At 47.7% G+C, this 13,027-nt stretch overlaps 2 protein-coding genes across 3 annotated transcripts in view; both read right to left on the bottom strand.

Moving 5' to 3' along the window:
• Positions 1–1,488: 1,488 nt before the first annotated feature.
• On the bottom strand, positions 1,489–7,692 carry LOC142766817 (uncharacterized). The gene is made up of 3 exons (XM_075868041.1): positions 7,628–7,692; positions 4,163–4,305; positions 1,489–1,724 (listed from the first exon to the last, which is right to left on the bottom strand). Exons 1-3 carry the CDS (start codon positions 7,688–7,690, stop codon positions 1,619–1,621), a joined length of 312 nt encoding a protein of 103 aa, XP_075724156.1. The 5' UTR covers positions 7,691–7,692; the 3' UTR covers positions 1,489–1,618.
• Positions 7,693–11,958: 4,266 nt separating this feature from the next.
• Positions 11,959–13,027, bottom strand: part of LOC119179788 (uncharacterized) — a 36,810-nt gene continuing 35,741 nt past the window's right edge. For both annotated transcript variants that reach the window (XM_075868733.1, XM_037430907.2), the window contains one exon: positions 11,959–12,152. In XM_075868733.1, coding sequence (XP_075724848.1) covers positions 12,042–12,152 — 111 coding nt within the window. In that variant the 3' untranslated portion in view covers positions 11,959–12,041. The remainder of the gene's footprint in view (positions 12,153–13,027) is intronic.

The following is a 13,027-nucleotide window of genomic DNA, read 5'->3' as shown; positions in this document are numbered from 1 at the left end:
AAAAAGCAAATATTACGCATATCTGAGGCGCAACATCAATACGTAAGTATTGGGCCAAGTGTTCCTCTACTAGAAGATACGTATAGATACGTAATTCTAAAGCCCCTAGTGTTTCTTACGCTGCGCTCAAAATGCGAATCTATGCTCGAAAACGACTGCCAGCAGAAAATTATCGTCTCACGACGACATTTGAAGCGAAGTGCGCCGATATACGGCCATCTTTTTTTAAGGGCCGGCGAAACTCCCTCGCAGTATCTTGTAGTAGCCACTTCTAGTTACTTTTAAGAATTGCTCACTAGATGGCGATGTGTGTATTTATCCTTGGAAATAATATTACTAGATGGCATTAGTAGTTTTCGTATAGTTGACGATTAAAGAGGATAGGTGGCGATGTTATAAGAAATTCCCAGCATATAGACGGAGTTCACAGCATATAGCTTATCACAGTCAACTTGGCCACCCGCCCTATATCTTTCCTCCTGCCCGCACATCTCACCGCACCACTCATTCCTTTCATGGCGGCCGGCCACGTGCCCGTACCACGACATTTTCTGCCTCCTTCTTTTTTCGTGCAGCTTCCGACTGGAATGGCCTTTCCACTGATCTTGCCACCATAATGTTCCACTCAACATTTACACAAAATGTCACTCGTTTTGTCTTCTTTTTTTGGCAAGGTGTTACGCCTGTTAATATGTATACTGATCGCGCAACTGTATTATTTTATTTCTGTATTGGTTACCCCTGTTCATACTTATACCCATCCTGCATATGTATTACATTTGTTGTATGTTTCCCACCCATTATGTAATACCCCCTCTAGGCGGTCTCTAAGGTAATAAAGTGAAGTGAAGTGAATGATGATGAGTGGGCCGAAGCATCCGTTCATCCGATGCGTACTCTAGTGTGAAAGAGCGGAGTGACAGACAGATGGACGGACGGATGGAAGGACAGACAGACGCGTCGCCCCACACATCATCATTCACTCCGTGCACATGCTGTGATTTTTGTTTTAGCCCCACAATAGTTCCATCGGCACTGGTCCTGCCCTTTTGTGTTTGTGACAGACGTGTGAACTTTGTCTTTCGGCCCACCTAGTTTTGGTAGGCTGATCCCTCGTTCGGTACCGGCAGAAATGCCATGCAAATACGCAAAATGTACCGTCTTCACGTAAGGTTCATATATACTTACCTTTTTGTGACATATTTGTACGTATGTTTGTGTGTGCGTGTGTGTACTTTTGTGTTTTGCCTTCACGTCATTTCATGTTTTGTGTCCATGTAACTGAACTCTGTTTTGGCATTCTCGTAAACGTATGTCTAGCAAGCAAATGGCATGAATCATGATATAACGTTGAATTGTTATTGACGTGAACGGCCTGTGATATTATGAAATTTCCAAACAAACGAACGCTTCCCCTAACTGTATGTGTTTGAATAACTAATGACAAAACAGAACTACCGAAAGCGTTTAACGAAACATCGAACACGGATTCAATGAGCGAACAGGCGAACGGCACGACAAGCGCGGGTTTCAATGTTACTTGGATCGGGAGCGGTGTCACACGCACAAAAATTCACTTCAATCGCTCCGCATAGGAGCCCCGCTGAAAGCTTGTTTGTCAGTCACTGTCTGACTCGGCTTCAACTAGATAGCCAGCGTCTGTCGACGGATCACCCTTGAGTGGTGCAAGCTCGAGGGCCGAACCAACGTCGCCTCCAAGGTGGCTGCAAACAATGCAAAAATAAGGTTAGATAGATAGATAGATAGATAGATAGATAGATAGATAGATAGATAGATAGATAGATAGATAGATAGATAGATAGATAGATAGATAGATAGATAGATAGATAGATAGATAGATAGATAGATAGATAGATAGACAGACAGACAGACAGACAGACAGACAGACAGACAGACAGACAGACAGACAGACAGACAGACAGACAGACAGATAGATAGATGATAGATAGATGATAGATAGATAGATAGATAGATAGATAGATAGATAGATAGATAGATAGATAGATAGATAGATAGATAGATAGATAGATAGATAGATAGATAGATAGACAGACAGACAGACAGACAGACAGACAGACAGACAGACAGACAGACAGATAGATAGATGATAGATAGATGATAGATAGATAGATAGATAGATAGATAGATAGATAGATAGATAGATAGATAGATAGATAGATAGATAGATAGATAGATAGATAGATAGATAGATAGATAGATAGATAGATAGATACTTTCTGGCGCGAGGTTCAGTAATGTCCAAAGAAAACCTAGATGCGGTATCAATACTTTTTTGCAGACTAGTTGGTTCATACTTGAAAAATTGAATTGCTGCACAAACTTGAAGAAAAAAACAAGAGAGACAGGAAAGACCGCAGCACTGTGCTCTTTCCTGTCTCTCTTGTTTTTTTCTTCAAGTTTGTGCAGCAATTCAATTTTTCATAGATGCGGTATGCTGTCATGATGGCTGCGTAACGTAGACGTAGCATGCAGAGAGGATTAATTTCGGCGTAATTAACAGTGGCCTTCCTTCCCCTCCCCAACAGAAAAGTAGCGGCGAACAGTCGCAATGCATTTAACAAATAACATACACATGAAAAACACGTCATCACACAAAAAAATGCATGAACATTCGAGTTTAGAGTGCCCGCAATAACAAAAAAACATGCGTGAAGACATGGAAGTGACACAGTTTAACTCGATTCAATAAAATATTTTGTTTATAATCGCTAGGGTGCAGGCGCGTAGCCAGAAATATTTTTTGGGGGTGGGGGGCGCGGTGCCACTCTCTGGCCACGCCCCTGCTGGGGTGGTTTGCGAAGCCCACCTTCAGTGACAGAACGTCAATTAAAACCTTCCGCGAACTGCGCAGGCACTAATAACGGAGTGCCAGGGCAAACTGTTCTGGGTACACAAGATGGTGAGGCGCAGCGCTATACACAACGAATGCCTAAGCATCTAAAAGCGCATGTTTTGTGTTCCTCTATGAGATAATTACAATAAATAATGATTTTTGGCATTTAATTCACGAACCAGAACCACGATGCGACTACGAGAGACGCCTTATTAGATGTCTGCGTAAGTTTCGACCATCTGTTGCTCTCCTAAACATGAGCGATCGCGCTTGTGGCGTTTTCCCGCCATTGAAAGGTGGCCGTCACAGCCTTTCAATGACCTTCATTTCAGCATTCAACCACCAGAACCACCAGTTTACTGTGGCGGCTAACTACAGTTTTTTTTTTTTTTTTTTAGTATTCGATGCTCAGCAGTTCGCACCATCGTCTGCCAGTAAAGCCATCGTTCTTCGGGGTCGGCGAGAGTAGCGGGACAGCCCGCCAGCATGTGTCTGATCCCAAAGATGCCATCGCACGCGTCACACTTGTCTCGAATTTCACTGTCAGGGAGAATTTTGTGTAGAAAATACGCGTCTTATCAGCACCAACTACTTGCAGTCCAGAAGGTCCATGGACGATGACGCCACAAGGCTCAGCCTGATGGTACCGACGTGGACGTGGTCCGCCTCGGTCTGAAAAGACCGGGCTTCAGGACTCAAATAATGTTTTGTGAATGAATGAATGAATGAATGAATGAATGAATGAATGCTCAGCACTGCACCATAGCCATTGTCATCATTATTACAATTATGCAGCAGTGGTATATAGACAACGATGTGTGTTGAACGTGGCGTGGTCAAGTGTTCTGGCTGTCTACTTGATAAAGAAAACACCACGGTGCTTGCGGCATATCAAGTTCGGTTGCGAAGGACGAGTTCATCGCTCCCTTCGGTATAGTTTACGCTAGAGTTATTCTATATGCTACCTATATGCTACCCTATATGCTACCTAAAGGTAGCATATAGAGTAACCTTAGTTTACGCCCTTTTTGGACGGCTTGTAACGACATTTATGTACACGATTTTCTTTTCGACTCAAGGGCGCCTCCATCTTGGACTGATAAGCGTTTGTTTTCTAAATTTCACGTGTCACAATATGAAATGATTGCGTTGAATGTACCGGCAAAGCACTTTCGTGCGTGTGAGCTCACTGTAGCACTGTTTGTTTATTTGGTGCGAATACTATAAACATCAACGTTATCAGTTCAAAATGGCGGCGCTTGAGCGCGTTTGCAAAACGGTGTATACCTGAAGCGAACCGGAGCCATCCTGCGAGTCGAGAACGCGACTCCGAAATCCGCGACCCATCGCGAATTCCCGCCGTGAGCGATGCTGGCCAATGGCTGAAGCAACACGGCCGCAGAGATGGTCGTCAGGCAGGCAAGGCATACCTGCGTCCGTCAGTGCCCACCCTTCAACATAGCGAGGTGGTGACGTGAGGTAACGGATTTCACAGTATATAAATACGTATACACTGTGTTTTGTATTGTTACGAATATTGCACAGTTGTCGGTGTGTAGAAGACCGCGTATAAGTTCCTCAGATACCAACACATGGCATAGAACAAACACTTCGAGGTTAACAAAACTTGCGAAGGATTTGAGGTTCCCTTAAAGGAGTAATCGAAAGATTGAAACGATTAACTGATTTTGGTGATCGTTAACTACACTCCGTTACAACCTAAGGAAAAATTGCCAGCTCCACCCGCAGTCATCGTCGTTCCTCCTATACGGAAACGTTGCATGAATGTTCCGTCCAATCAAATTTACCCATTTGTGTGACGTCAAGCAGTTGTCGAGTGTTTCAGATAATAGACCTTTCCCATACAGACATCGTTCGTGTCGCTGGTTCGAGGTAGGAAGCTTGAACACCCGGGTAATTGTTGAGATTTGCGACGTACGTGCTGTTTGAAAACGAACACGAACGAAAAAAAAAAAACAGGAGTTGTGTGCTACGTGTGCGTTTTTCAGATGCGAAGCATCTTATGAGCGAGCTAGATCCGGTGGCGTCCGCACCCCACTGAGCATGCGCGTCCCCTCCCCCTCTCTTTTCTCTCCTATACGCTCCCCCCTTTCTCGCAACGCCGACGCAGGCAGAGTCTGCTAGAGAGTTTATTTGTGTTCAGAAAAAGTGTTTCAAGTACTTCGTACTCAACTATGGGAGAGCGATGAGCCGTCCCAATTACTAAACGATTCGCTCATTTATCGAACATCACCTCTGCCAGATGGGAGGCGGCAATCCGCAGTTCGTCCTTGGCAGATCAGCTCTGGGCTGTCCACCAAGCCCGCGAGGCGGCTGAGGAGCTCGGCATCTCAGTCCCCACGTGGGAGCTGCCCGATACACAGTGATCTATGTTTTGGAGGACCAAATAAAAAGTTTATCCAATCCAATCGACGTTTTCAAGTCAAACGACGTACGGCTGCTTGCGCTGGACAACCGCTCACTGGCCACCCCGTGTATACTATAGGCATTGGATGTTGACCTCCAAGGCATGCAGTACTGGTGGGATATTTCTCCTGTGCGTTGTTGAACAATAAAAACTCGCAGAGCGCGCGTTAACTAAAAGGGAACTACGGGTCTCTCTATCCAATTGGAGTCTGCTCTTTCTCATTGCCCCATTAGCAGCGATTGGCATGCTCCAGCAGGAAACACCGGTCCATCACTGCCTGCTTTCCACCTCTCCAGGTTTCTCTCCCCCGCGACGGTGCCACTAGCGCCAGCGTCAACGTCGCCGTAAGTGTAAGCGTTATAGCGCCCGCTGCTTCACATATACACATGGTTGCCCTCATCTCCCTACATCTTTCTAGCTCTCTCATCCCCACTGTTTAGCAATGCAAAGTTCTTGGCTTCTCTTTGCACGTGACAAAGAACGCGCAGGCCCTACATCACGCCGTGAGGACTTGCCACTCGTTGACCCACCTCCTGCGACGCCTTGTCACTCGGCAGTCGGGGCTCCACGAGGCTCATGCGTGCCGGGTTGCACATGCGCTTGCCCTTAACAAGTTCTTGTACTTTGTGCCATACGTTCATTTCACCGAAACGCAACTCAACACACTCGAAAGCGCTTTATTAGGCCTATACAAGGCAGCTCTAAACCTCCCTCTCACTACCTCTACCACTAAGCTCTTTGCCACAGGCCTCTTCCATCCATTACGTTCTCTTATTTCTCTGCACCACGACTCTCAGATTGCCCGTCTTTCTCTCACTCGTCAAGGCCAATGGCTATTAGCCCAAGCCGGTATCCCTCACATTCCCGTTTTCGTTCCCACCTTGCCTTCTGCCGCAAGCACCGCTGCTTCTAACCTTCGCATCCTTCCCCTCCCATCCAATATGTCTCCCGTTCTTCACGCCGGCCGGCGTCATGCGGCAGCACAGCATCATTCTCCTCCTCTCTCTACACAGGGAGTTGCCTACAAGGATGCCTCATACATGACTCCTCGGGGCTCGTGTGGCTACGTTACCTACCATCCACACCTTTCGGCACCTGACACGCACACCAGCGGGCCATACTTACACCCGCCAAATGTACTTTCACTCGAGGTCCTTTCCATGGTCCACGCCATGCAGTCATTTTCCTCCCTCCCTTCTCTCCCCGAGTACACGATTTACTCCCTCACTCCGCCATCCGTCACAAACAGAACAACACGCTGCCCCCTGCTCTTCAACAGGAGGTCAAGCGAGCGGCCTCAGCTCTTCAACTCTCCACTGTCTTCCTCCGCTGGGTTCCTGGGCATTCGGGTATTAACGGCAATGAGCTAGCTCATCAGCTTGCCCGCGATATATTGCACCGGGCACCGTTCATTCCCTGGCCCACACCTTCGGAAGACAGTGAGAGCTCCGCGAATAACGATGGGCAGATCTCCTTGCGTCACAATATCAAGGAGGTATATCTCCAGCTCCGGCTCGACAAGCGTCTTTACCCTCCCCCTCATCCATCACTCACTGCGCTCGAGGCTCGAACTCTACGGCACATCCAAATGAACTGCCTGATAACCCCATCTTGCCTTTTTCTTCATAAATATAGGCCTAACCCCTGCTGTCCTAATTGTCCCTCCCCATACGCTGACCTGTCACACTGCCTGTTTTACTGCCCAACTGCTCAGCAATCCAGCTATTACCCTCCCCCATCCCTTTCCATCACCTCCTGGCTCGACTGGATCGGCGCCGAAGGGGAAGAACAGCGTCGACTGATCGCACAGGCGGTCGAAATGCTCGGCCTGTAAATTTGGCTGAATAAAAGTCTATTACTACTACTACTACACATGGTTCCTTTTAGTAGGAGGTGGTTTAATTTTTTGTGTGTGTGTGCGTTCTTCGCGTTCAAACAGCGCAAGCGTCAACCAAGCGCAACCAACTAGCATCTACTTTAGCCCTTGTAGCTCCGGTAGATTTCCTTTAGGATTCTGGCATCACTGCTAAGCCAAACGTAAAGTTCAGGCAGTAACGACGAGACTGCAACTCCTAATACGTGTAGTGTTTACAGTAGAAGAAAGTACTCACGCGCAAACCAGCTAATACAATTGTCTTAAGTAGTTGAAAAGCAGGATGCACCTCCATTCTGCGAGCGGAGCTTACATCTTTTTCCTCTGATCAGCAAATTTTGGTCCATTAGAAGAGGAGCGCTTGGTGAGTGTTGTCTAAGTGTACAGCAAGACGCAACCACGGCGTCACCTCCTTCAGACGCTAAGAATGAAGAAACAGGAGTCACTGTACCAAACTGACCAGCACCACGAGAGATGTCTCCATCAGGGGCGGGGCATAGGGCAGCTCGAACATCTTGCGCGTTTGACCCTTTACATGTGGCTCGTACCCACCACGGAGAAATGGGCATTTCAACAGGCAGTTAAGATAACAGAAAAATTTAACGTTTACATGAAGGACAATGAATCAATAGGTTGTCTAAGGATTATATATAATTGAATTTTAGTATGCCATACTATCAAATTGGTGAGAACAAGTCAGGAAAATAAAGTTGATTGGGAATAAACTAACAATTAATAGTTCGTGCGCCTCAGTTCTTGGCCATTTCCCCTACTGTGGGTATGCGCAACTGGCAATAGGTGAACAACGACAAAGGAAACATGAAATATTGATTGATTGGTATGTGAGGATTAATGTCCGAAAACTACCATATGATGATCAGAGACGCCGTAATGGAGGGCTCCGGAAATTCCAACCACCTGGGGTTCTTTAACGTGCATCCAAATATGAGCACACGAGCATACAACATTTTCGCCTCGATCGAAAATGCAGCCGCCGCAGCCGGGATTCAATCCCGCGACCTGCGGGTCAGCATGCAGCTGAGTGCCTTAGCCACTAGACCACAAAGGCGGGGCTAAATAGTCAACGTCGCGCCGAATGAACGACCACACAGAGAAAAAAAAAACACACATAAACACGTGTTTCAGACTCATACTAAACCTCTACGACGTTATCTGGAGAGAATGTGTCCGATAGTGTCAAACAAACAAACAAACAAACAAACAAACAAACAAACAAACAAACAAACAAACAGACAAACAAACAAACAAACAAACAAACAAACAAACAAACAATTTCGATTGGGTTTTTTACATGCCATGCTCACCTGCTTGCATTGTGTTGAATGTTTAATTGCAATCTTTCTCACTATTTTACCCTGTGCCAACAGGTGGGCGGGAACGTCGTCAGGCTACCTTGTTGCTGCTTTCTGTTCCTGGCCGAGCATTTCTCTCCTTTCTTTGTAAGACGAACAACTTGATGCGAAATAAAGACCGACATGACTTGACTCTGTCCTGTGTGCCGGGTTCCGAGTCTCTGTGCGCGTAAACCTTGTAAATGTATTGTTCAAAACTTTTTCTTTTCGTAACATTCGGGTGAAGAGTACGGGCTGACCCAGATTCAACATTCACGACGACTTCCCGCTCCGGACGCTCCTTGGCTGCCTCTGCGGTGCCTGTTCAAAACGAGAACGCGTAGAAATTGAAAAATAACAGATATAAACCTTTAGAAAAGGGTTAGAAAAGAGCAGACTGAAGATGGATAGATCAATTACATTATTATGAAAGAAAGGAGATAATATCCATTACATTTCGCAAATGAATCCTGCAAAGTCCAGCAATGCAAACTCGGGTACAGCACTTACAACAAACTGAGCTGAGGGAACCGCAGTGACGAGAGAGTGATGGGAAGTGACTTACCACTCGAGCTAATCGACAGTCTCTTCCCATTCGCATTCGTCGCAGGCCGGTGTATCAGCCATTTCAGTGCGTAGAGCTGTGTTGGCCGGCGGATACCAACCGCACTCGGCATCCACAGCGCTGGCGCGTCACGCCACGAAATGTTCGTCGGTAACTGCGGCTCCGCGCGATATGACGTATCCATGCAGTACAAGCCACCGTTGTACCGAGGCCAAATGAACTTGCCTAATAAAAAAGACAAAATATCTCAAGAAATTAACAGGACCCTTTACGCGATCGCCTAAGATAACCAGAAGGCGAAAGCAGTCTTGTAATTTTTTTTTCTTTCTAGTCAATGTCAGTGTATTGCCAGACGTAATCTGCAACACACGACTCATAATGAAGCATGATGGACGAACGAAGACCAAACCGAAACGTGGGAGGCGAAGCTCGCCCTCGAGGACCTGGACGACCAACGACAACTCGTCGCCAGGGCCAAGAGGGCAGTAGAAGTCAGAGGGTTCCTGGACTAAGGAGCCCTCCCACCTCAGGGTGACACCGGGCATTGCTCGGGGCACTGTTTCAAAAATAAACATTCACTGAAGTGCGAGAAGCTTGCAGTGCCCTGGGCACTGCAAGCTTCTCGCACTTCAGGCAGTCAAAGAACTTTACTGATGTTTTGAGAGGCCAATTCCACTCAAGAAGGACATTCGGCCGCGGGCCGCTCCCATGTGGGAGGGGCAGGATGAGCCCGGCCGCCGAGTCGTGGGCCCTCTGGACGGCTCGAAGTTTGACGTCTTAGTCCGTGCTTGTACCACAGTACACTGAGTGTAGGTGAGCGCTGATTACCAGGCCTCGGGAGAGTTAAGAGAGGCACCATACAGTGCCGAACATGGTCAGAGCATGTGCAAGAAGTGTACTATCAGCGTCAAATGAAACCGGAATAGCGGCAAGCCTTCGCAATGGTATGGTACACGTTATCCAGTTATCAGCGTTGAGAGGCGCGCGCATCCTATTCGGCAGCTCTGCTCAAATATCTGCATGCGTGTCTGTAGTGATAAGTGGATGGCGCGCACTGTACCACCGCGAAGGCTTGCCGCCGCTCAGGTTTAACTTGACGCTCACAGTGCCCCGTCGTTCCATGCAGTCAGGGCAGTTTGGCTTAATGTTACATATAAATTTGATAAGTATTAAAGGAGATCGGTACGATTAGGTTTGGAGCATCCTGAGCGTGACGGACGATGGCTTCGGAGTCTCCACATGTGGCGGCTGGAAATTGTCCTCACTAAGTTGCTAGTGCTGACAGACTTCATTAAAGGTCAGGAGTGGATCTCTGTGCCACATCTGTCCTGCCCGCCGGGTTGGCGCAGGTCCACACCTCACTTGACTTTTGCGTTGGCTCCGCGATCGGCGCACTTTTAGGGGCGAAGCACCTCTCGCTCGGGGCAAGTCCCTTGGTGCGTCGTGTCCGCTAGTTCTCGAGGCGAGCACGAACGCTTTTGGCACGCTTCGTTTCTCGCCACCAGGAGACCCGTGAGTGCACATCTACACGCAGCTACTCATCATGAACGCTTTTAAAGCGAAGTCCGCAGCGCAGAGACTTCGCAACGCGGCTGCAATACGGACCCACCACCCACCAGACTCCGCGGTGAGAGCTCGCGAGTCCGAAAAGGACGCCAGCGTTGGCAGCAATAGCGAGCCAGCACCAGCATCGATCTGCAGGTGGCGACGGCGGTGAGGACTCGCGTAGCCGAAGATAAGCGAGTTCGTTGACGACAAGTGGATGCCGAAGTGACAGCCCGCGAATCAGAGGCGGCAAGAAAACGTCGAATCGGAGTGGGAAGCAACGGTCAAGCGATCGTGTGCACCGATGATGCAGAACGTCCAGCGGGAGGCGTCGGAATGCGCATACGTAAAACCACCCTTACTCTTTACCAACCAGAACTGCAACGGGGAATATGCTAGCTGCCGTGAAGCTTTCTAATGGGACTTACAAGTGCGGCAGCTTGGGCTAGTTGGTATGGAATGACGACAGCTATAGCACGAGAACAAAACGACGAGACAGAGACAAGAAGGACTTTCGCGTCTTTCGTGTCCTTGTCTCTGTGTCGTCGTTTTGTTCTCGCGCTATAACTGTCGTCTCTGATGGGATTGTCATTATGCCCGTTTACCTCGCGCCGAACCAATGCCTTGCCGAACCTATTGACGAGAGACGTCTTCACTTACATCGAGAAGGCTTTGCATCGGTATACACAATGAAACACAGCCATTCAAACTGCTCATTCTTGCTCGTCGGAGACTTCAACGCAGATATCACGGCGGTTGATGGCTGCTGTATATAGCCTCGCACATGATGCCCCGTTACTGTTTCTTGGTGCAGCTCGTGTGACCACAAGCGTCTCACCACCATAATATGCACCTGCATCGGCATTGCCTTACCCGAATTTCAACTACAACCTTTCGTCCGAGTCCTCTCGCCACGTACTTCACAGACCACAAAATCGTAATCTTCCAAGAAAAACGAGCCCCACAGCTTTGTAAGCACTGTATAGATAATTTTATCAATATGTACATATATATATATATACGTGTATACACAATCGATCCTATAACTTCGGGTCTTCATATGATAACGTCGGGTCTTCATATGATTTGCGGGATCTTTTTTACCAAGCAAAGATGTCGTGTGATGACAATTTGTAACGCCATGGTACGTGACGTTACAATGACTTGGCGATTACGTCATAGATACGCCACAAACGTTGGTGGTTTGTGACATCACGATGACGTCATGTGAAAACGTCATCAAGTGATAATTTTTACGTCACTTAGTTGACGCCGACGCCATGCGATGACGCTTTTACCTGGAATTGAAGGGACAGCGCATTTTTAATTGTTTCGCCAGATTTTTTAATGTTCCGATTCTCCTTATTACTGTAGTTTGTTTCGGCCGCAAGGAGCAGCACCGTCTACTCTGCGGCCACGGGTTTCCGGTCCACGACGAGGTCAATAACTTCTTCCGGTCCGTTACGCACTGGGCCACGGCGAGGGTTCCAGAATCTCTCTTCTGGACGGATGACCTGCGAATCGTTTTTACAAACACGGGAATACGCATGTCTTTAGTTCTCAGGGTGATCGAATAACGTTCGATCACAGTCAATTCAATGTCAAATATCTAGAGCAGAGAGGTCCCGCGTAGCAGGCCTCCCATATGGCAAATTAGTTCGGCTGAATTCCACAAGGTGCAAACCACTTTTCATTTTCATAACCCTTACTCCACTAAGCAGGTATTAACAACGCGTAGATGGTAAAAACAAAGCAGACAGAGTCTGTTCCGGTTCCGTATCTCCTATGACAGTGGTTCTCAAATGGGGTTCCGCAGAGGCGCCTTAGGGGATCCAAGACACCATCGCCCGCGACAAAAAAAAAAAAAAGTTTTCGAGGACTAATTCAGACGTGGTTCTAGTTCCAGGTCTTGGTCCTTGCCCAGGAGCTGCAGGAGCATTCTGAACAAGATCCCTTCGGCTGCCCCAGCGCTTTAACCAAAAACGAAGCTTGCTACACCAGTATCAATAGCATGCCTTAGCGTTCGCCTACTCTGTCTTCCTTTTAATATGAAATCTAGCCTATTACTCTCGATGACCAGTCCCAGCGGTTGTCTTGCCATCATGCCGCATGCCCCCCCCCCTTTTTTTTTGGCGTGCACATCCTGCAGCATGTCAATTTTTTGCTTCATTTCAAGAAAGATGTCCGAAGTTTCTGAAAACATCAGAAAACACCAGAAAGCAAAACATCAGGAAACATCAGAAAGCCCCTGCTACCTTTCAGCAAGCAAATGCTTCGCGCTGGAGCCTGAACTTCCTGGCCTAGTGTGTCGTATATCTTGATAGCAGAACTCGGGGAAGGGGGGGGGGGGGGGGCTGAGACGAGTTGTATTACATCATCGCCCACGGAT

The sequence above is a fragment of the Rhipicephalus microplus genome, chromosome 7 (assembly GCF_043290135.1).
Source record: "Rhipicephalus microplus isolate Deutch F79 chromosome 7, USDA_Rmic, whole genome shotgun sequence".
Classification (NCBI taxonomy): Eukaryota; Metazoa; Arthropoda; class Arachnida; order Ixodida; family Ixodidae; genus Rhipicephalus; species Rhipicephalus microplus.
Note: the sequence above shows the minus strand (reverse complement) of the source record. Positions and strands in the feature narration are given on the sequence as shown.

Excerpts from the sequence above, each read along its gene's own strand:
- LOC142766817 (XM_075868041.1), bottom strand. The coding sequence starts at position 7,690 with ATGTTCGAGCTGCCCTATGCCCCGCCCCTGATGGAGACATCTCTCGTG. Across the intron at positions 4,306-7,627 it reads TCGTGGTGCTGGTCAGTTTG|GTATGCCTTGCCTGCCTGAC; the intron begins GTACAGTGACTC and ends TGACGGACGCAG. Across the intron at positions 1,725-4,162 it reads ATGGCTCCGGTTCGCTTCAG|CCACCTTGGAGGCGACGTTG; the intron begins GTATACACCGTT and ends CATTGTTTGCAG.